The following is a 24,413-nucleotide window of genomic DNA, read 5'->3' on the forward strand; positions in this document are numbered from 1 at the left end:
GAGTACTGATACTTCCTCATTTTCTATACTGCCTTTTGTAGGATATAATTACCTTCCCTATCTCTTTTGACTAGATCTATTTTTACTTTGGCTTTGTCAGATATCATGATTGTGACTCCTGCCAATCATTTATTTTTCTAATGCATTTCTGGTTCCACAGTTCTTCCTTTGTATATGAATAGCTGAACCCTAGTATTCTTCTAATCCACCTCTAATCTAATTTCTCTAATCTATCATTTCATGCTAAAGAACTATAATTCTTACACAGTGCCCACAGACAGTAAGAAGTTATCATTTCTAAAAAAACCCTTCAAATTTGCAAAAGGCTTTTTATTGTAACAACCCTGAAAAGTAGATCATTCAAGTATTCCCATTTTGTAGAAAATTAAACTAAGGCCCAGAGAGTGAAGCAATTTTACTTTCTCAAAAATAGGGAGTAGCAGAACTAGGATCCAAATCCAGGTCCTCTGAATTTGAAGCTCTGCGTCTACAGGTCTCTGAACTTCATCATGAAGCCTAATGAACAATGAAGGATATTGCAAAATAGGGGCTTTCCCCTACCTCAGATACTTTTATGTTCAAGATTTGCTAGGGTAGACTTTCAAAAGCCATAGAAATTATTAGGTAATAGCTTTTTATAGGATTGAAAGTCCTTATGTTTGCCTGTGTGTGTATGTGTTATGTCTTTCTTATTTATATGCAACAACAGATCAATTTCAACATTTGTCTATTGGTTCAGGAGGAATCCAGATAGGGGACATGCTCCTCCCCTACCCCATCAAGGGGTGAATGCTTTAATTGCCTGAACCATTCAGAAGAAGGAGCCATACAGTGACCAATGTGGTCACACCTTTGGTGTTTGGATCCTATTGAAGGCTCTAGGCTAAACCCCTGGGGCTAATGTAGAACCTCCAGCAGTAGCTGTGCCCCCCACCCCCAAACACAAACTGGAGCCAGCTTTAGGAACCAGACACAATAATGACATTTGCTCTGATTTTGTTTTTTCCTGAGTCATAACGTGTACTATTAGTATATGTGCTTTAATCTCTTCCCTGGTAGACAGACTAATGTAGTAGAAAAAGAACTGATTTTTAGGGCCTGGAAATCTAAATCTGACTGCCCCCCTCCTCTCTCTTTCTCTCTTTCTGTCTGTCTTTCTGTTTCTCTTTTTCTCCGTCTCTCTCTTACTTGCCCTTTCTCTTTTTCACTTTCTCTCTTTTTCTTTCTTTCCATTTCTCTTTCTCCTTCCTTCCTTCCTTCCTTCCTTCCTTCCTTCCTTCCTTCCTTCCTTCCTTCCTTCCTTCCTTCCTTCCTTCCTTCCTTCCTTCCTTCCTTCCTTCCTTCCTTCCTTCCTTCCTTCCTTCCTTCCTTCCTTTCTTTCTTTCTTTCTTTCTTTCTTTCTTTCTTTCTTTCTTTCTTTCTTTCTTTCTTTCTTTCTTTCTTTCTTTCTTTCTTTCTTTCTTTCTTTCTTTCTTTCTTTCTTTCTTTCTTTCTTTCTTTCTTTCTTTCTTTCTTCTCCCTCCCTTCTTTCATTCCACTTTATAATATCTATATTCAATATCTACTAAGTATCAGTTTAATACTATCAGTTCCAAAGCATAAGAGTAGTAAGGGAAACATAGCTAGGAGTATCCAAAACCAAATTTAAACCCAGGAACTTCCATTTCCAGGTCTAGTTCTCTATCCCCTGAGACACATAGCTGTCCCTGAGTGCCAGTTTCTGGCTAGCTAGCTAGTGAATTAATTAGTTAGCTCTATAACCATTTTTGGTTTCAGTCTTCCCATTTCTTAAATGATTATATGGATACTACCTACTTCTGAAGATTGTTGTAAGTATCAAATGAAATACTATATATTATGCAGTCAAAAATATTTATTAAGTACTTCTGTGTGCCAAACACTATAAACAACTTACAAGCCATTTTGTTTTTTTGTATCATTTTTAGTTGGGTTAAACTCTTCATGACCCTATTTGGGGTTTTCTTGGCAAAGATACTAGAGTGGTTTCCCAGGTGGTTTTATTTTTTACAAATGAGGAAACTGAGGCAAACAGAGTTAAGAGACTTGCTTAGGGTCACACAGCTAGTAAGTGTCTATGGCCAGATTTAGATTGAGGAAGAGAAGTGTTGCTGGCTCCAGTTCTGGTGCTCTTTTCACTGTGCCACATAGCTGCCCTCACTTGAATAGGTGTTTGGAAAAGTACCATTAAATAAATCTGGAGCACTGGATTAGAACTAGAGAATGACGGACCTTAAATGCCAAGCTAAAGGCCCCTAGCTTCCTTTGGTAGGCAATAGTAGATCATGGAAGAGTTTTGCTAGTAAATATGTACTTCTGCAATTTCTGTATTTGATCATAACTTAAAAGTAAGTGAGGGTGGAGCAGTTAGGTGGCTTAGTGGACCGAGAATCAGGTCTGGAAATGAGAGATCCTGGGTTCAAATGTGGCCTCAGATACTTTCTAGCTGGGTGACCCTGAACAAATCTCTTGAACCCTTACTACTCTTCTGCCTTAGGACCAGTACATAGTATTGAATCTAAGACAGCAGAAAGTAAGGATTTAGAATACAAAAATAAGTATCTTCCCATTCTAGCTCCAGCTGTTTAATATATACATTTAATAATAATTAATATATATTTAAATTAAAAATAAAGTAAATAAAAATGATATGATCAGGGCTGCTTATTAAGGACATTTTAGGAGTATAGGCTAAAACAGATTTTCGTGGGAATCCAGGCCAATCCCTCATTTTACATGGCAAGGAATTAAAGTCATTTGGTGTATTTTCTTTCTAGAATAAGACATGCCCCTTAGAAATGCTAGAAGTAATGGGGGGGGGGGGGAGGAGAGTTTCCTCTGCCCATCTATATCCTGTGTTCAATCTGAAAAGGAAAATGACATGGCCTTCTTAAGTAGTCTTGCTGTTAGAAATAGCTGAAGGAAGTTAGTAATATTCCAAAAGACAAGAAGGCAAGACTTCATTATTTTTGTGCCAGCCCTACAGTAATAAAAAAAATAACTAGCATTTATGTAGTGTAAAGTTTGCAAATCACTTCATAAACATTTCATCCTCATGGCAACCCTGAGAGATTCTATTATTATCCCCATTTTATAGTTGAAGAAACTGAGTTCAACTGAGAGGTTAGGTGACTTGACCAGAGCATTCTACTACTAAGTGTCTAAGGCCAAATCTCATTCAAGAAAATGGGAAAGTATGGAGAATTCAGAGCTGGTATTCCAACCCAATTTCCAGTGTTATGAATTTTGTGTGTTTGTTTTCCATTATTATAGGCTACTTTTGAAATCATAAATTCTCACTGTAGTTTGCCAAATAGTTTCCAAGCAGAGGCAGCAAGGGATGGTGGAAAGGTCTCCTGATCAGAAGACAGGCTACCATGAACTTCATTTTCCTAATTTTTATATGGAAAAATATGCCTTTATATGGAAAAAATGCCTTTCTCTTGGGTTTGCCATAAAACGAAATGAGATGATCACTGGAACCATAAAATACTGGATGAATATGTGTTACTATTAGGTAGCAGATTACCTCACATAGTAGGTCTTTTTTTTTTTAAACCCTTATTTCTTTTTAGAAATGTATGTATCATTTGCAGAGTGGAAGAGTGGTAAGGTCTAAGCAATTGAGGCTAAGTGACTTCCCAGAGTCACACAGCTAAGAAGTATCTGAGACCAGACTTGAACCCAGAACCTCTGCCTATCCAGTGGTCCACGTTGCTGTGCCCTCACTGAAGGTCTTCCTGCAAAGGGTTGAATGACTACTTGCTGGATATGATATATTTATGTTTCCTATTTAATTATGGTTGCAACGTCCTTTGAAGTCCTGTCCAGTTGAGATTCTAGAGCTATTTTTCTTAACATTATTATTAAAATCCTAAAAAGGGGGAAGTTTTTTTTTTAAATGCCCAACCACTTAACAGCATAGAGTTCATATATTGTGAGATTAAAATTCACACTAGTGCCATTATGTCTCCACTGACCCTCGAATTTGTGCTTCACCTGGCTACCCCATTGACTGCACTTCTGGAGCAGAAGTCAGCCTTTACCAGAGATGGGCCCTTAGGGGCTCCCTGGAGAAGTTCCTGTGATTTCTGTTTACATAGCAAAGCTTTGTCTTAGAGCAGGCATTTTGTCTAAAAGTCTCTTCACTTTGGTTTCTTCTATCTCACCCCTCTACCTTTTTTTCTTTTTGTTTGAAAAAAAAAAAAAAACCTTTATCTTCATTTTGATCCTTAAGTCCTACTTAAAACACACACATAAGTTAATGTGGCTTTCCTGGAAGGCTCAGGATCTAATACAATTTTTGCCAAATTGACCCCCCCATAAGCAACAATGAATATGCATTTCTGCCATTTTGGTCCATTCTCTATGCATATTATTAGTGTCTAAATTAACATCCAAATTGGCATATTTGCAGTTTCTTACACAAGACATTGGCTCTCCCACCTCTTGTACCAGTGTTCACCCATGTCTGCAGTGTCCTCTCTCTCCTCACCCTCATCTTGTAGAGCTGTATTGGTGAACCTATGGCATGTGTGCCAGGAGTTTTTCTCCTCCCCCTTCTCCACATTTGCCTGAGGATATTTCTCCCATCACCCATCCCTCTGCCCAGCAGTCCAATGGAAGTGCTTCCTCCCTCCCTGGTCTGGAATAAGGCAAGAGGTTCATATGTGGCATGAGGGTACAGTTTGGGCACTCAATCCCTAAAGGATTCGCCATCATTGTTGTAGAGTTTTTGTTTCCCTTCTTGACACAGCCCAAAGATCACCTTCTACATGGTGGTCTTTCCTGATCCTTCTTTGTGATGACCACCATCTCTCTCTTGAAAGCTCTTTGCCCATACTTTGTGTTTCCATAAATATTGTAGTATCCAACTAGAATGTAAGCTCCTGGAGGGCAGGAACTGTCTGGGTTTTCTTTCTGTCCCCAGCACAGTGCTCTATATATAGAAGGCAGGAACACTTTGTCAGCTTTTCAGAGAATATCTCATTTTATTCTCACAAGAAGAGGTAGACACTCTTATCTCCATTTGACAGTTGGTGAAACTAAAGCAGACAATTAAAGCACATTGCCCAGAATCACACAATTAGTAGATCTCAGGGATCAGAGTTGAACTCAGGTGTGCCTGACTGCAGGTACAGTACTCTAACTACTGTATCACCTATCTGCTTTTTAAAAAAATAACGAAAATGATGATGATTTGATGAATTGATGTTGAATGTGTGTAGCTGTATCTGCATTATGTGTACATTTGCATTAATCTACATATAAATATATGTATTTGGTATGTATACATATAATATATCTATGTATATATCTATAGATAGATATAGATATATGTTTTGTTTTTGTTACATTGATTAATTGACTCTGTGACCCCATTTGGAGTTTTCTTGGCAAACGTAGTGGAGTGGTTTGTCATTTGCTTCTCCAGCTCACTTTACAGAGGAGGGAACTGAGGCAAACAGAATTAAGTGATTTGCCCAGGGTCACACAACTAGTAAATGTCTGAGGCTAGATTTGAACTCAGAAGAGGAGTCTGTTCACTGAGAGAGAAAGAGAGCATTCTATCTATCCACTGAGCCATCTAACTGCCCATATCACTATTTTTAACCTTTAGAATCATTATGGTGCTTGGTTCCAAGGCAGAAGAGTGGTAAGGGCTAGGCAATGGGGGTAACCTTCCCAGGGTCACACAGCTAGGAAGCACCTGAGGCCAGATTTGAACCCACGACTTCCCGTCTTTACCCATGTCACTTTAATAGCCAACATTTATATATGGCTTTGAGGTTTGCAAAGCCCTTTCTGTATATTATTTCATTTTATCCTCATACCTATCCCACTTTTACCGATGAAGAGATAGGCTCAGAGGAGCACGATGCCTTGCCTTGGGTCACAGAGGTAGGCTTCAGAGTCAGCTCTCTTCCTGAGGCCATGTCCAGTATAGATGGGTATATTTGGTGGTGTCTATGTGTATGTCTCTGTGTGTTTAGTATGTGTATATTTTTACCCTCCAACTTAAGTTGCTCCTTTTAGCTTCATGTTTTCCTAGAGTATTTTGTTTGGAAATTTTCTCTGGCCCTCTCACTGTCTCTGATTGCATGAAAAGCTCCCTGGGGGAACAGGGACCATCATTTTTTATCTAGCAACTTGCCCATAATAGATGCTTAATTGTGTTAATAATTCAGCTGAACTGTATTAAGTGGGCAGATGGAGGACAGTGGGTAGAGCACAGATTCTGGCATTCAGATGACCCAAGTTCAAATTTGTGACCCTAGGCGAGTCACTTAACCCCCATTTGCCTCAGTTTCCCCTTCTGTAAAAAAGAGAATGATAGCACCTGACTCCCAAAGGTAAGATCAAATGAGATGTTTGTAAAGCACTTCCCAAATTTTAAAGTACTCTATTAATCCCAGATGTTGTTGTTATCGTTACTATGTGTTTACATGTGGAATCATAGAATCTTAGAGCTGAAAGGAATCTGAGATCATTTATCCTAAGCTCCTCGGTATATAAATGAGGAAATTGAGGACCAGAGGTGGGAAGGGAGCCAAATTAAATAGTGATTTAGTGGCAGATTATGGGTTTGTAGACTAGTAAAGAACTCTTCTATAAAAGGAACATCTTTGATTAGGATTGTAATTTTCTGCAGTGGAAAGATAATTGGATTTGGACCAGAGAGTATGAATTAAAAAAATACAAAAAACAAAAAAAGCCGTCTTTGCCACTTACGATCTGTGTAAGCTCGAAAGTCACTTTGCGCTCCCTTTGCCTCAGTTTCCTCACCCATACAATGACAGGGTTGGACCAGATGACTTCTACAGATTTCTTCCAGCTCTGTAGCTATGACATTACAAGTTGGTGGACTGTGGCACTTCTAGTAGGAGTGTTGTTACCATCTGCTTAGAAAGGTATGACTGTTGGTGGTGTTTGTGATCTGTGTGCGTCTGCATCTGAAAGAGACAGATGGATGACTAATGGCCTTTCCACACCAAATTACCCAGAGACCACAAGGAAAATAGATAGACACGGACATGGAACCTAGAGACGAGAAATAGCATTTTCATCAGTTCTGAGTTAGAGGATGATTGACTGGGAGTGACTGCCCCTCTTCCCCATGTATTTGGTTCCATGATAATGGCTTAAGGCGCCATGTAATATTTATGCCCATGATGGGTCCCTTATCTCTGGCATTTTTCATGTTCCTTTCAGTTGCTTTTCCTAATTGAATTCCTTATAACAAAACAATTAAGGACCCTTCAATCTGGAGGGAAGAGCTTAGGAAGCATTTTAGAACTGGAATAGACCATAGAAGTGATAGTCTAATTTTTCCATGGCATGTTACCTCTCTGCAATACTTTTGACCAGAAGGAAGAGCCCACGTCCTCTTAAAACTGCCCGTTCCACTTTGGACAGCTCTCATTTGCAACATATTGTTGGACATAACAGGATATCTTTATTTATCTGGGACCTAATCTTGCATGACCTCTCTGAAAGTTCTATGCATTGTCCCTAGTTCCATCTTCTTAGAACCAAGCCAAGTTCTAACTATCAAGTCCAGTCTGTCATTTTAAAGAAAAGGAAACTGAAGTGTAGAGAGGAGAGATGACATCTTAAAGACCTCAAAGCTATGAGATGATGAAGCTAAGAGTGAAACTCTGATCTAACTACCTCCTTTGCTCATTTTGCCTCATCCTAGAATCTTAGACTAGGAAGAGACCTCAAAAGTTATCCGATGAAACCCATACCAGTGACAGGGATTTCATCCAAAAGACTCTATTGTGTGGTGCAATGGACCTGGAGTCAGCAAGACCTGAGTTCAAAATATGAGCTGTGTGACCCTGGACAAGTCACTTAAGCCTCTATTTGCCTTAGCTTCCTTAACTGTAATGTGGGAATAATTGTAGTTCACCCATCCATCTCCCATGGTTGCTGTGAGATATTTGTAAAGCACTTTGTAAATTTTAATGCCAACTACCTAAAAACCATCCCCAAGAAGTGGCCATCTGGCACTGAACTGAACAGATTCTGGCTGGGATAGTTGCTGTCCTCCAGAGGCATCCTGTTTTATTTTGAGGTGGGACTGATTGTTAGGAAGTTCTTTTTTATTAAGGGAAATACAATCCTGTAATTTCTCACCCTCTCCTCAGCCCAGATAAGTCATCGAATCCTCTTTTCAACTGGCAGCCTTTCTGGTAGAGTCATCAAGCCCAGCCATCGCTACAATTGGGACTCGTCATTCAGCCACTTCTGAATCCTCCTAAATGTCCCATCTTGTAGCCAACATCTCCCCACCTTGCCTTTAATATCTGTCCAGGAAATCAGATATTTTCCTGGAGTCAAGGCAAACTAGATAGCCCATTCCCTTGGTCTTTAGAGAAAAGGATAATTTTGCCTTTCTACTCTTCAGGTTCCTCACACATAAAGGGGGAAGGAGGGAACAGGACAATATTTGTTACCTCCCTCACATAGCTGAAGTGAGGAAAGCCCTTTGTAGTCTGTAAAAGCCCCAGAGAAGTGAGAACTTTTATTATGGGGGCCAAACCAGGCCCCCCTGTTCAGGGCTGTGCATTGGCCACAGCCTTGTGTGAGAAGGGTTTGGGAGGGAGAAAGAAAACCAGGTGGACACCTCTTCTGTACCATGTCACCTTTTTTAATACAGGGATTTCTTGTTTGTTTTCCTATCCACAGCTGATATTATTTCTACAGTCGAGTTCAACCACACGGGAGAACTGCTGGCTACTGGGGACAAGGGGGGCCGGGTTGTCATATTCCAAAGGGAACCAGAGGTATGTAGTCTGGAGTCTGGTCACGTATTTGGGGATTTAGCCTGGGGTGGGAAAGGGGGTGCATGTAGGACAAATGTGGTCTAATTCTTCTTATCATACTAAAGGGTGATGTGGGAGGGTTCTGGAAAATATTCATTTCCTAAAGTCCAATTTCCACCCCATCTGTGACTTAGTGAGTCCCTTCAACTTTCCTTGGGACCATTTTTCTAATTCTAAACCAGAGATACTGACACCCATACTTCCTTCCATTTTTGAAGAGGCAAAGATGGGATAATAGAGTTAGTAAAGTCCTGGGTTCAAATGCAGACTCTACCATTTAATCTTTTTGACCTCAGTTTCTTTTTCTTTTAACTTTGAAATAGGGATAATGATACCTGCCCCTCACTATGTCACTGGGATGTTAGTAGAATAAAATAAAAACTTGGTGGAAAAAAATGTTAAAAATTGATTAACAAAAGGATTGAGAATGGAGGTTGGCATAAGTTTCCTGTCTCTTGTGGGGTTGATACATCTGAGCCCCCAAACTTATCCTGAGGGTGAAGATACAGAGTCTTAGTTTAGTAGTAGCATTGTTAGCCCAAATCGAGCCAAAGCTATTACAGAAAGACCATGACAGATTTCGCCTCTCCCAGAACACTGACCCTTGACTCTTCTGTATAGGAATGGTTCCAAGTGTTCCAAGTCCATCAGACTCCGATATCTGAAGGAAGAGGATAGCATATAAACAATCTTCCCCAGCACCTTCCCTCTTATTTACTGTACCAGGGAAGGAGTTATTAGGAACTGGGCTAGATCCTAGCTAAAGCAGCCCCTCAGATCTCCAGTACTTCAGTCTTGAATCAGTCACTTGGCATGGATAACATTCCGAGCTTTCCTACGCCCCCAGATGGTGGCACTGATGATTGCTTTCCCTGAGGTGACCACCATGATTTTCTTCTCTGACTGCTGAAGCCTCTCTTCCCTTAAGGTCCATCTCAGATGCCATCTTTCCCATGAAGCCTTCAGTGATGTCCTCTGATGAAAATGACCTTTTCCTTTCCATGTGTCTTATAGGACTTCCATTGCTGTTCATTATTTCAATCATGTCTACATTTTTATGATCCCATTTGGGATTTTCTTGGCAAAGATACTGGCATGGTTTGCCATTTCCTTCTCCAGATCATTTGACAGATGAGGAAATGGAGGCAAACAGGGTTAAGAGATTTGCCCAGGGTCACACAGTTGGTAAGTGTCTGAGGCCAGATTTGAATTCCAGAAGATGAGTCTTGACTTCAGAGCCAGGGTTCTATCCACTACATTACCTAGCTGCCCTAACCTCCCTCTAGACCTCTCCTTTGTCCTTCTATCATTCTGCATTGTATCATACTAATTTATGAATATGGTTTGTTTCTTCTCCTCAATTATAACACAGCTTTTTGCTGTATAATTTTTGGTCTTTGTATGCCAGTAACTAGTACAATAACTAGTTTGCAATAAATAATGTTGAATAAATACATGACTATTCCAACCTATGAAAAGTCAACCTACTGTTATTCTTAACTCAACTCTATTAAAATAGCATCCTAAGAGATTACTGCCGCCCACTTTGATATTTCAGTCAAATCCAGATGGTTGACTTGGATTCTTCAATAGGTAGTAAATATTTAGTATCCCTCTCCCCACCCCATAGATCTATCCATTATTATTTTCCCTATCCTATATTATATTACCACTGTAGCTCTATTCCATGTCTGTCTCTCTGATAGTTAGTAGGATACTTAGGGAGGGCATACAGACCTTTGGAATTCCTCAAAGAAACTCTTTTATATATGTATATTATAGTCTTTCCCTGGGTGACATATGGTACCATGGAATGAGCACTGGATTTAGAATCAAAGGACCTGGGTTCTAATCACACCTGCTACATGCTTGCTGTATGATTTGAGACAAATCACTTCACCTCATAAGACCTTGATTTCCCTTTCTACAAAATGAGGAAATCAATCTGGACAATGCTTAAGATTCATTGATTTTCATGAAATGGGACAATTTCCATATAGGTTTATCTGCTTACAGATTGTTGCAAAAGAACTAACTGGTCAAGGAGGGAAACTCGGTTTAGGGCTTAAATATCAATTTCATAGTTTGGAGGTTTTTCTTTTTTTATTATTTTTTAGTCAATTTAGAATATTTTTCCTTGGTTGCAAAAGTCATGTTCTTTCCCTCCCCTCCCCCAACCCTGTATGATTTCCTTAAGCCCCAAATTCCACCGCTTAGCTATGTGACTCTAGTGCAAGAGACTGTCCCCCAGGAATTAATCTACTAAGTCATAGATGATTGCAATCAGCATCAGTGGTTGTAAAATCATGGATCCTCCATATACTTGCAAATATATATATATATATATATATATATATATATATATATATATATATATATATATAGTTAACAAGTCAAGTCTGCAAGCATTTATTAAATTCCTACTGTGTGTCAGACAGGTGGCACTGTGCCAGCCAGTCACCAGAGATGCAAAAAATGGTAAACACAGTCCCTGCCTACAAGGAGCTCATAATCTAATGGTGACAGACAACATGAAAACCATTTTGCACAGAAAAGACAGCTATGAATTGGGGATAAATTGGGGGTAATCACAGAGTGAAGGAAACTTAAAAAATTAAGAATCAAAGGATATTAAAACTGGAAGGTCTTTCAGACCCAGAATTTTGAAGTGATTTGGTCAAGGTCACACATGGAGTAATAAGGGGAAGAACAAAAATTTCAATACAGGTTTTTTAAGTCTAAATCCTTTTTTCCCACGGTAGAGTGCTAGACCTGTTATGAGGAAGACTCATCTTCATGAGTTCAAATATGGCTACAAATACTCACTAACTCTGTGACCCTAGTTAAGTCACTTAACCCTGTTTGCCTTGGTTTCCCAATCTGTAAAATGAATGGGAGAAGGAACTGGCAAATCACTCCACTATCTTTGCCAAGGAAACCTCAAACTGGTTCACAGAGTCAGACACTCATAAAACAACTGAACAACAACACATTTTTAAAGCAATAATTTAATTTTTAAATTTAATTTTAGTGCACACTTATTTAAATGAATGCAATTGTTTAAATAAACCACACTGACCCAATAACTATGTGGATGCCTGTAGATCTGTCAGTCATCTTCCCTTGGGCTTTGGTTCCGTTTACTATATAATAATGAGGTTAGACTGAGTGACCTCGAATCTCTTCCAGTTCTGACCTTCTATATTCTAAGGTTCCATCCACCTCTTAACAAATCCCCGAATCCATCCTTTTTTAATTTTAATTTGAACTCTTCCAGGGGAGTAGCTCTTCTATGCCAGTTTAGTGATAGGTTGGTTTCTGCATCTTCCTTAGAACACACATGGAGTGCATTTTCTAAAGGACAGTTATCTGCCAGTGAGGATAATGATGATTTTGCTCTTTTCCAGGCTTCATGATTGCTTGTCAGCCAAGTAAGACAGGCTAGGACACAGATGATATTTGATACGACACTGGAACATTTCTCTAACAGTATTTACCATGGAGCCAATTATGCATGCTGCAGTCAGGGAGAAATCAGAATGAGACAGGACCACCTTAGACTTCATCCTAGAAATTGAGATTCTAAAGTTAAAAAAGGACCCCATTTTCCACTGCTAGAATGAAGTTTCCAGCACAGGGTGAAATAGATGGGATAAAATAGTTAAACAGGAAAGAGCTTTTCCTCATCTCTTTGCAGATGAAAATGGAATATAGAAAGGATGTAAACAACAATCCCCCTATTTTTCAGAGGAAACTCATAGAGGTAAAATGACTAATTAAAGGTTTACACATTTCTTGGGTGAGAGCTAGAAAGAACTTTCTCCTGACTTTTACCCCACTGCACATTCTACTGGGCTGCCCCTGTGCACACTCTTTAGTCTACTCAATTAATTTAGCATTTTTTGGAAATCACTCTTTTCCAATTCATGGACAAAAATTAAGGTTTTTTCCATTCTCAAAATTACTTTAAACCCCACCACCTGGTCTGATTTATATATACACTCTTTTTAAAAAATTGTTATTAATCCTTATCTTCTCTCTTAGAATTGATACTAAGCATCAGTTTCAAAGGAGAAGAAAAGTAGGAGCTAGACAATTGGGGTTAAATGACTTGCCCAGAGTCATACAGCTAGGAAGTATCTGAGGTCAGATTTGAACCAGGACCTCCCATCTCCAAGCCTGGCTCTATATCCACTGAGCCACCTAGCTGCCCCTGTGTACACTCTTTAGTCTACTCAATTAATTTAGCAATTTTTGGAAATCATTCTTTTCCAATTCATGGACAAAAATTAATTAAGTTTTTTTCATTCTCAAAATATAGTTGATTGGTACACTTGGGGCAATTGCCATAGACTAATTTATAGCTAAAACAGTTTCTTCATATGCCTTCAAGAACCTCCTCTTCTAGGTATTAGATCCATTGAGGTTCTATGCAAGTTTAGATCTGGAATGGAAGTTTATTCAATAAATTTTGCACTATTTTGAAACTCCTGTAATCAGGCATAACAAAGATAATTTAAAATGTTGGTGTAGTGGAAAGTGTACTGATTTAGTGAGAAGATCTGATTTCAAATTCTAACTCTTTCTTACTAGCTTGGGCTTAGTACCAGTGACCTTGAGTAATCACACAGTTAACAAGTGCTTACTAAGCATTTACTAAGTGCCAGGCAATGCACTAAGCTTTGGGGATGCTGTCAATCAACCAGCATTAAATCCTTATTATACACCAGATGGGCAGCTAGGTGGCACAGTGGATAAAGTGCTAGGCTGGGAGTTATCATCTTTGTGAGTTCAAATCCAGCCTCAGACACTTACTAGCTATGTGACCCTGGGCAAATAATATAACACTTTTTGTCTCCATTTCCTCATCTGTAAAATGACCTGGTGAAGGAAATGGGAAACTACTCCAGTATCTTTGCCAGGAAAACCCTCCATGGGGTCATGAAGAATCAGACATAACTGAAAAATAACTGAACAACATATACCAGACTGAAAGCCAAACGCTGCGGATACCAAGTCAAACAAGTTTCTTCTCTCAGAGACTTTACCTTCCTATGTGGCAGACCACATGGAAAGAACTAGTTCTCTATAAGATAGAGAGAGAGTAGACCTGTCTGGAAGGTAATTTCAGAGGGGAAGGTACTAGCAAATGGGATGGAGGGGGATGAGGGGATTTGAATTAAACCTTGAAAGAAGTCAGGGAAGCTAAGAGGCAGCGGTGAGGAAGAGGCAGAGCTTTCTGGGTATAAGCGAGAATAATGCAAAGGAATGGGAAGTAGAGTGTTCAAGGAATTACATCGTAGTTGGATTGGGGTGAAAGAGAATAAGCAAAGTATGGGAAGACTTGACATGTAGGAAACAGTCAGGTCGTGAGAAACCTTAAATTACAAACAGAGGGTTTGAGATATGATCCTTTTAAAAAATTTTAATTGAAAATTGTTTAATTAATTTAGAATAGAGATGTGGTCTTGGAAGGAAAAGGAACTCTTTAATCAAAGGCGTGACATAGAGAGACCTATGCTTTAGAAGAAAAAAAACTATGGCAGATGAGTGGAGGATAGATTGGAAAGGGAAGAGACTCGAGTCAGAGAGAGTATTTAGAAGGATGTTGTCGTGGTCTGAGTGAGGGGTGGTAAGGCTTTGAATTAGGTTTGTGGCTGCATGAATGAAGAGAAGGTAACATATATGAAAATGGCAAGATGTGGCAAGGATCATGTTTGTTAGAGTGAAAAGTCCAGAATAAAACCAAATTTAAAAAAGGGGGTGAGGGGAGGCAGACAGCCAACCCTAGAGATGGGAAGTCCTGGGTTCAAATCTGGCCTCAGACACTTCTTGGCCAGTGCTTAGTCCTTACCACTCTTCTGCCTTGGAATCAAGACTTAGTATTAATTTTAAGATGGAAGGTAAGGGTTAAAATAAATCCCCTTACATCCTTAGTCACTTGACATCTTTGTGCCTTATTCTTCATCTATAAAAAGAGAAGGTTGGGCTAGATCATCTCTGAAGTCTCTTCCAACTTCCAGCATTACTAAAGCCATCATCCTATATTTGAAATTCTGATTTTCATCATTGAACCCTATGTAAAATTGTACCTAATTGCATGCTTGACAATATTAGGTGCTTAATGATAATAACTTTTTATGGTCTCAAATTCCCAATTGTCTAATCATCTTGATATCATCAGAGATACTTTATTTTTCTGATGTTTCCTTCTTCTCAGAGTAAGAATGAGCCTCACAGCCAGGGAGAGTACAATGTTTACAGCACTTTCCAGAGCCATGAGCCGGAGTTTGACTATCTGAAGAGCTTGGAGATAGAAGAGAAAATAAACAAGATTAAATGGCTCCCCCAGCAGAATGCAGCCCATTCTCTCTTGTCCACAAATGGTAAGGTCAGGGAACTGCCATGCAAAGTGTCATCCTGTGCCTGTGTTTATATAGCCCTCAGCATTAATTTGAAACTGATTCTGTGATTGTTATACACTCTCTCCATCTCCTAATATCCACCAAATAATTAGTAAATAAATGGTTTCTTATGTTAATGACTCTGCATTATAAATAATATGATATAGTAGAGACAGTATTATTCTTAGGTACCAGACTGAGGACCAGGATACAAAGAAAAAAATGTAATAATCTTTGACCTTCAGAATTTTACATGGCCTCAGGAGAGGGATGGGAAGGCTAGGGTGTTCCAGGGTGTTATTAGGGGAAGGATTTTCCCAATCACCTCTTGCCTGGGCATCACACTTTCCCAGTGAAAAATGTTTCCCTTCACCCTACAAGGTGAGTTCCCTGATCGAGACCTGATTTCCACAACTACAAAAGCTCTTATGGGAATAACTAGGAGTAGTTTGAGTAGACATTAATCATGAAATACAAAATTTGAGTATATTGAGTTATCTTTCAGAGAGAAAGGACAGAGAAGACACTGTATAATGTGAGTAAAGTCATTTGGTTTTGGTAAACTCCATAAAGTTTGTTCTCCTATTGTGTGCCTATAGGAGGCAGGACTTTAGGTTCACAGAAAGTATGCTGGAATAGTGGATGTTCTACAGACCCTCTAAGCTGGAACAATTTTGAATATAAATCAGGAACAGCCTTGCTTGAATGTTGGAAAGATTATCACCAAAGAGGTTGGCCACCAAGAGATGAATAGTTTGGACCCTGGAAATTTATGAAGTCATCTAACAGTCTACAGAAAGTCTATGATCTTCCTTGGTGAAGGGAGCTGTTGTGGAAATAAAAACAATTCCTTAATGGTTTGAAAAGTAATATATTGTTTAATAGATGAAATAAATAATACAATTGACTTTGGGCAGGATACTCTTTCATGGAGGCAGGAAACCAATTGAGAAAGTTCCACCCATCATTGTATTATGGAAAGGATGCCAGAGTTCAAGTCAGGTTTGGATTCTTAGTCAGCTACCTGTGCCAGCTGGAATGTCATTTCTTGCATGTGGTCTTGGCTTCTTCATCTGCAAAATGAGAGTGTTAGCTTCAGTGAGCTCTAAGGTCCCATCTAGCTCTAAATCTACGATCCTAAAACATGAAAAGACTGTTATCTAATAGAAGTGAAAGATGGATATTTCAGTGCTGATGTAAATGACTCTTTTTTCAGATAAAACTATCAAATTATGGAAGGTTACAGAACGTGATAAGAGGCCTGAGGGATATAACTTAAAAGATGAAGAAGGAAAACTTAAAGATCTGTCTACAGTGACTTCACTACAGGTAAGGTGCTCTGATTAGTGTATTCTGAAAGATAGGAAGGAGGTTCACATCCTTCTCTCAGAATGTCAGAGCTAAAAGGGACCTGAATGTAAACCAGGAATGTAAGTGCTTTGAAGGATCCTAACGATTAGCTGGTACAATTAGCCCTTCATTACCCAAATCAGGTATCTGAGAACAAGAACAGGAAAATAATGCATCCAAAGTTACAATTCGTTAAAGCCAAAAACAAGATTTAGAATTTATCACATGAGTTTGCAGCTGGATCCAACAGAAGAGCTTGATAGCTTCCTTTTGTTGTTTAATTAAAATAATATTTTCCTGTACTCACAGTCCATCCCTACTTATAGATGTGTCCCCACTTCTCCATGAGCTTCCATTCTAATAGAACTAAATTAGATTCAAAACCCTGTATGGAATAATAACTTGTATAATACCAACAATGGTCTTTCTCATTTAATAGCATTTAAAGGTTTCCAGAGAATTTTCCTTGTGATTACCCTGTGAATATTATTGTGCAAATATTATTTTCCCCATCTGTTGATTGAAAAACCAAGGTTAACTTACTTGTCTGCATGGCTCATAAGGAAATATATTTTGAATGACTCACTTGTATAATCTATATCAAATTGATTGGCCTATCAAGGAGCAGTAAAGGGAAGGAAGGGGGTGGAGAACTTGGAACTCAAAAATTTTTTTAATGTTAAAAAAAAGAAACTATGAATTAAATCAGTAAATAGGCTAAGGAACACAAAAAAATCTCAATAAAAATAAACAATCTCCCCAAAACAAACAATCAAAAAACCTAACTTGCTGATGGTGTCAATATTAGGCAGTACCAGAGCCAGGTTCTGAACCAGGGATCTAAGATGAGTCCCCTTTTCTCTATTCAGCCTTATTTTAGGCCGAGTTCCAAAGGAGGAAAGTCTATCTTTAGGACCTCTTAATTACCTCATATTTACAAGCTACTCAGTGATTTTAGGTTGCTTGAAATCCCTCATCTAGCTAGCCACAAAAGCTCTTGAATACCATCATGAAACAGATGGGTTTTGAGTGTAAAGATAATTTTAGTGTTTTGACTTAAATCTAAATGATTGGTCACCAGGGAAAATTCCCAAAGAATAAAATACCCAAGTCAGGTGGGAATTATGGAGATTTTAATTAATATAGAGAAAAGGAATGAGAGAGAGAGAGAGAGAGAGAGAGAGAGAGAGAGAGAGAGAGAGAGAGAGAGAGAGAGAGAGAGAGAGAGAGAGAATTTAAACTTCTCTGGCTCAGGCTGAGCCAGGTAGTAGTTAAAGGCCTTGGCCAAAGTGGCCTCCCTGAGCCGTAAGGGAATCAGTCACTATGAGACCATCTCTAAGCTGGGTTCCCGTCCTCCACTGAACTCAATCTCCTGAACTGAGGTCAAAACCCAATTCCACTCTGAACTGAATTCCCTGAACTGACTTTTTATCCCTCCTTTTAAAGAAATTTTCTTTTATGTCACCTCACCTAAATTTTCACATCTACCAATCACAGTAGATGCTTTTTTCCAGGACTGCCCATTCTTAGTTCTCACCATTCTTTAGTTCTCACCTTTTCTGGTTAGATTATATCTTCTGATGTACTTCACACTTCTTTGTTAAGCTTACCTTTTGTGAGTTACTTGACCTTTTTGTGATTAATTTAATCTTTACAGGTACTTAACACCTTTTTGTATTAGATCTAAAAATAGACTTAGTTTAAGGTTCTAGCTTCACTATAAGGTATGAGTTAAGTACCTTCATTGTTCAATCAGGAGTTTACAACTTTATCTTCCCCTAAAGTATGTCTAAGTATGGGTGGAGTAATTTTAAAAGTTCCCAATACATTCCTGCTTCTTGTTAGACCAAGTATCTCCATTGTTACAATAAGGAAATAGCTAAATCAAATCTTCTAAAGTACAGTCTGAGTAGTTTTTAAGATTCACATGAGTTGGTGGAAACAAGACCTTTGATGATGAAATCAGCAAACCTTGAAACCATTCTGTTCTCCTGGTGTCATTGGAATGCTCATAGTCTCCATGAACATTACAACAAAGCGCAGAAGGCACAATTTTCAAACCTTTGCCTGGACTCTGCATGGTGATAGTTTTGCTCTAGCCACTGTGACACCACACTTCTCCCTTTCCATGAAACATTTCATCAGTCACACATATAATTGGAAACCGTCTTACTGCTTGTGGAGTCTGTAAGAATGTATTTCTCTTATATGTGTCCCCAAAGAATGTTGCAAACACTGTCCTAGTAAGACTATTAACTGCTATAGCAACTATTTACCTTTTCATACTATGAGAAGACAGTATTCCTACTCTCTAGGAAGATTTTTTTAGGGGGAGTATCTCAGTATCCTCCAAAAGCAAGTCATTAGCAGTCCACCAAGTGGTACAGCCTTCTGGGGATTGCTCACTCAGGCTGTACCATCCTCCAAGTCTTTCCATCTTCGTAGGACCTACTAAAATCTGGGTTCTCCTTGCAAAGCTTCCATGCCACCATGAGACATTGGTATAATACTTTAGCAAAGAAGACAGAGTCTGAGGGATGAATATGCAAATAAAAATGAACAAAATGTAGATAATACCTTCCCAAATTGAGTTTCCAATCTTTTGGGGGGGGGGAGTATGGGATAAGGTGGAAGAAAGTACTGTAAGTTTTAAATTAATATCCAATAACTCCAAGTATTATATTTTATAAGATTCATTAATAGTCACTTGAAATAGAGGAAATAAAAAGAAAAAAAAAGTAAAAGCCTGAGTAAATAGAAGTTTTCCCAACTGCATTATCATTTGAGGAGAGAAAGATGGGGTTACAGAAACTTTATCTCCAAAATGTAAGGATGAAAGTGGGATTCTGGGAAATGGAATCCTGGGGCACAAAATTCTAATTACACAGTACAAATATGCATATAATTACTCCAGAAAGGAAAGTGTGATTAGGTGCCTAATAAAGGTCCCAGATGAGAAGACTGACTTCTAGCTTGGAGGCTTGGGGAATACTAACATTTTTGGTTAGGGGTAGCACCACTCTCACAGTGCTTGATAAATCACAGGTACTCAGTAAAACAACATCAATTCTAAGAATTTTAGAAATAATCTTGTTCTTCTAAAATTCCTCTGGAAATTGAGGTTCTGAGAGATAAATAGAGCCAGAGTTAGGATTCAAACCCAATTCATATCCTCCAAGCCCAAAGTTCCTTGTACTACACCCTCCTCTCTTAATACTTCTCTCTGCTTATTCCTTGGGACAGGTGCCTGTGCTGAAGCCCATGGATCTGATGGTGGAGGTCAGCCCCCGGAGAATCTTTGCCAATGGTCATACCTATCACATCAACTCCATTTCTGTCAATAGCGACTGCGAGACTTACATGTCTGCGGATGACCTCCGAATTAACCTCTGGCACTTAGCAATCACGGATAGGAGCTTCAGTATCCTTTGTGTTGATCGTCTATACAGAAATGAGTGAAGTGGGTCAGAGTCAGAGCCATTTGGGAACTGGTTCTGATGCTTATAAGGCACTTTATTTTTCAGGGGGAGATTTTGCTTTTAATGCACTTGAAATCAAGCTGATTTTGATGGCTGACATGAACATTCTCCTTCCAGTTTCTTAAATAATACCATCTCAGAGGTCTTGCATGAGTTTGTTCTGGACAAGGCATTTTATAGATAAGTTAATACATAATCAGTCACTAAACATTTATTGACACCTACTCCATACTAACCAATAGGCTAAAGCACTGGAAATAGAATGACAGATATGAAATAGTCTCTGCCTTCAAGAAACTTAATTTATAAAAGGGAGAGACACACAGGGAAGAGGATAATATTCATATGGTTTTAGAAGGGGCCTCCATAGTCTGGATGTATTCAGAGGAGGACATGATGAGGGGTCTGGAGACCACACCATAATAAGGATTGAATACAACACTACAGTACAACATTTATAAAGCACTTACCATATGTTGAAATGCCCAGTGCTGGCACGAAGGAGATTCAAAGTCTAGATGAAATATGGTCCCCTGCCCTTGTGTTGCTTACAGTCTGGTAAAAGGGGCAAGGCAAAAATTCAGCTATGATATGTATTGCTCCATGATAAGTACCTTTGAGAACTGATATGTGGCGGTTGCTCTGATGAATTTTCTAGATATGATGACGCTGTAGTTGGATTAGAAAACATGGTTAGAAATTTGGTAGGGGATGGAGGGCATTTCAGGTATAGGAAATAGGTTATAGAATAGAAAAGAACAAAGTAGAATAGAATTTTGGAGTAGGAAGAGACATTAATGATCATTCATGTTCCACCTTCTCATTTTATAGATAAGAAGACCTGCAGAAATTTTGTAATACTCCCAACACCAATCAGCTCTATAGGCAGTAGCAGAGTTGGCCCTAGAATCCAGGTCTCTGTGACTATAATTCAGTATTTCCACCCTCTAAAATTATTACAGTGGCCTTTTGAAGTAGTGTATATCGGTAGGAGAGGAAGAGTCCTGTGACTAAACTGCAGCCATGTTAACCTGGAAGTTCTCAAGGGTTTTTTAAAAATCTATTTTCTCTTTCCCCACAGAAAAACTCTCCAAATATTAGAAGAGAGTTATTATGCCCAGGAAGTCTTCTTTTCTCCAGGCTGAACAACCCTTCTTTTTCAACTCTACCTTTTATGACTTGATTTGGAGTCCCTCTCATCCTCCTTGGTTTCCCCACTCTCAGCATACTCCAGGGTGTCAAGCCTTCATTCTCAAACACAAATTTGCCTTAGAATGCCATGCAGATTTGTTTCTTGAAGAGCTCTGCTTGTTTTTCCAAGTACTGAAAAACCACTCCCTCCACAGAGTTGGATGGTTTAGTTCTGTGCAATTCAGTAAAGGGCATGGACTGCTCATGGCCTCAGCAATTGTCTCGAGAATTTAGGTGTTTTCAACTGAATTTCTCTTGACATTAAAAGATAAATCTAGCTACGTATAATTCTCCCTAGGAGCAGTCTCTAGGGTGGTTGGGCTCTAAGGGGAAAATGAGTTTTGAGTGCATTCATAGGCTTCATTAAGAAAACAGTTTGCTATATGGAAAAAGCAGGAGAATATAGCCTCATTGCCCTTATCTGACAAGATTCTGTCAGTGTGAAGGGAAATGCCGATTGCTTTGTGTGTTTACTAGGTTGTTATTGCTGCTCAAATGGAGGGTTTTTGTATCAAAATTCCTCTCCTCCTCACTAGCCCCTCTAATTACCAAGAGGCAATTTCCCTTCAGTGCTCGGTTTATTTCTTGGAAATAGAACCATAGAGTATAGGATGCACTAGCTGGAAGGCATCTGGAGACACAGAAAATGATAGAAAAAAAAATAACTCACATTTATGTAGCACTTAAAAGTTTCTAAAACATTTCCCAAATGGTAGAGCTGGAAGGAACCTTAGAACATACGATGCTACCACATAAGTTGCTGAAGAATGAAGCTAGATCATAAAACATAGAATATTTAGTTCTGAGCACAGATTTTTAGTAAGGTGAATTAGAATCCATCTAAATTAAGAGGAAAGAAACCATATCATATAAAGATCATTTGAAGAAACTGGACATTTTTTTGTATAGAGAAGACTTAATAGGGGATATGATCACACCATGTTCAGATGAGAGAAGGATCAGCCTCAGAGTAAAAAAACTAAGAGCAATAGGTGGGACATAGAGGGGGCAGATTTGGACCCTAAATGAGGAAAAGCGATCCACAAATTCTTGGTGGCAGCTTAGATTGTTTTGAGTTTTTATCAGTAGACATCTTCACGTGAAGGTTGGTTGACCAGTTGGAAATGTTGTCAAGAAGATTCTTATTCAAGATTAGATTGAACTGGATGGTCTCTCATATTCCAAAGGAACAGAGAACTCAAATACTAGAATTAGAAGGAAACTTAGAAATCTGGCAAATCCAACCTCCCCAGAATTTGATTTTATAGGCAAGGAGATTGAGGCCCAGAGGGGTAAAGTTATTCATCCAAGCAATGATCATACAAAGTGGTAAAGCCCAGATTCAATCCAGGACATTGGATTCCAAATCTAATGTGCTAATATATGGAGACTTTTCTCTTGAGTAGAGGGACTTCCTTCTTCGTATATTTCTCTGTATTCTACAAATCAAGTATATATTTCAAAATACCATATAGAGTGCAACCGATAAATTGTACTGGAATCAGAGGACTTTCTCAGACCTCACCGTTTCCCACAATCACCCAGAAAACAATAATACATAAAAATTCAAGAACGGCATTTTTTCTTTTTTAGTACAAGTAGTCATACCAAATACCCATAATCTACAAACTACAGGAAGTCAAAGGCTTTTAAAAACAAAGAGATCAAACAGAAGAGATTAAAATCTTATAGGAACAGGATGAGGTGCATACCATTCCCATTGTCTGTGTGCTACTGGCAGGGCTTCCATTGAGAGGCTAGGCTTACTGCCTAATTCTTTTATTCATTTATAACTAACTGCCTCTGAACTATTTCTATATGAACTCTATTTTTTAAAAATATTGATAAATCAATTAAAGAAAATTTTAAAAATACAATTGAATGAGATTAAAAAATGATAAAATTAAATAATAATAAAAACAGCACTTTAGGGGTTTTAAAAATAGATTTATGTGTATCGTCTCATTGGATTCTCATAGTATCCCTGTGGGGTAGTTCCTAATATGTCTCATTTTTCCAGTGAGGAAACTGAGGTTAAGTGACTTGTCCCAGGAAATATAGCTGTTAAATGTCAGAGACTGGTTTCATATCCAAATCCAACTCCTTCCCTACATTCCTGAGAGGCTTGTATAATTTTTACCATGCAATTCAATTCAATTCAATTTTTATGACTATAAATATATAGAAAATAATTTGTTAAAGTCTATCTGTTTCCTTCTCACTTTTATCAAGGGTATTCTCAGTATAAAGGCTCATAAAGATTTTATATAGATGAGAAAATTGATATCTGGCTTAAGTTTTCCCTCAGTTATGTTTTGGTACCAATAGTTTCCATGGCTCAAAATTTTATATATATATATATACACATATATATGTGTATGTATACATATTATATATGTATCTTGTAAAAGGATTTAGCTATGCTCAACAATATCCCACCTCCAGGATTGATTTATTGTGTAATTGGTCATGTCCAGCTGCTTTTTCCATGTTATTTTTCAACTTATTTAGATGTAGCAAATTAGGAACTAAAATATTAGGACCCATATGTTATAATTCTACAGGTGTCAATAAAAATAAACATTATAGGGATGTTGGAAGATCTGTTCCATTTTATATCCCTTTCCTTTCCTTCCGAAAATTTCACCATGAATGGCATGGGTCACCATGGTCTCATGTCAACCTTTTAATATTCCTTTTGATGACTTTTCTGTTTGGGGCAACAATAACACTTGCAGTCTTGCGCCATCCATCTCTATAGTGATTTCCAAGTATATTTGTATTGTAAACATGTATGGCCCTTAGCCACTGTGCCTCTCTTCTACCAAAGGAGATTATGTTGGCTGAATAAGGCAGTTTCTGGGCTCTTTTGCCCTCCTCTTTATGGCAATTACTTTATACCAGTTAAATTTCCACTAGCTCGCACATGTGCACACACACATATTTGTGGGACTTATGAGTATGATAAAAATTGGGGGACATTTTTGCTTCTTAGATCTAAATATATTTTCTAACATAATTGTCACCTTCCTATTTTGTGCAACCTTCACATTGAGAATCATAACAGATGGTGATTTGATCTCAGAGATTTTTTCAAGTTCTTCCAAGTATTTCTCTGTCTTCATCTTCCATAAGAGATATTG

The 24,413-nt window shown here is 38.5% G+C and overlaps 1 protein-coding gene across 4 annotated transcripts in view; it reads left to right on the forward strand.

The window, feature by feature from the left end:
- Positions 1-24,413, forward strand: part of PPP2R2C (protein phosphatase 2 regulatory subunit Bgamma) — a 414,849-nt gene that overhangs the window by 301,386 nt on the left and 89,050 nt on the right. For all 4 annotated transcript variants that reach the window (XM_007496758.3, XM_001364551.4, XM_007496759.2 and 1 more), the window contains 4 exons: positions 8,710-8,807; positions 15,067-15,232; positions 16,467-16,579; positions 19,844-20,021. In XM_007496758.3, coding sequence (XP_007496820.2) covers positions 8,710-8,807; positions 15,067-15,232; positions 16,467-16,579; positions 19,844-20,021 — 555 coding nt within the window. The remainder of the gene's footprint in view (positions 1-8,709; positions 8,808-15,066; positions 15,233-16,466; positions 16,580-19,843; positions 20,022-24,413) is intronic.

The sequence above is a fragment of the Monodelphis domestica genome, chromosome 6, assembly GCF_027887165.1.
Source record: "Monodelphis domestica isolate mMonDom1 chromosome 6, mMonDom1.pri, whole genome shotgun sequence".
In the NCBI taxonomy this organism is placed as follows: Eukaryota; Metazoa; Chordata; class Mammalia; order Didelphimorphia; family Didelphidae; genus Monodelphis; species Monodelphis domestica.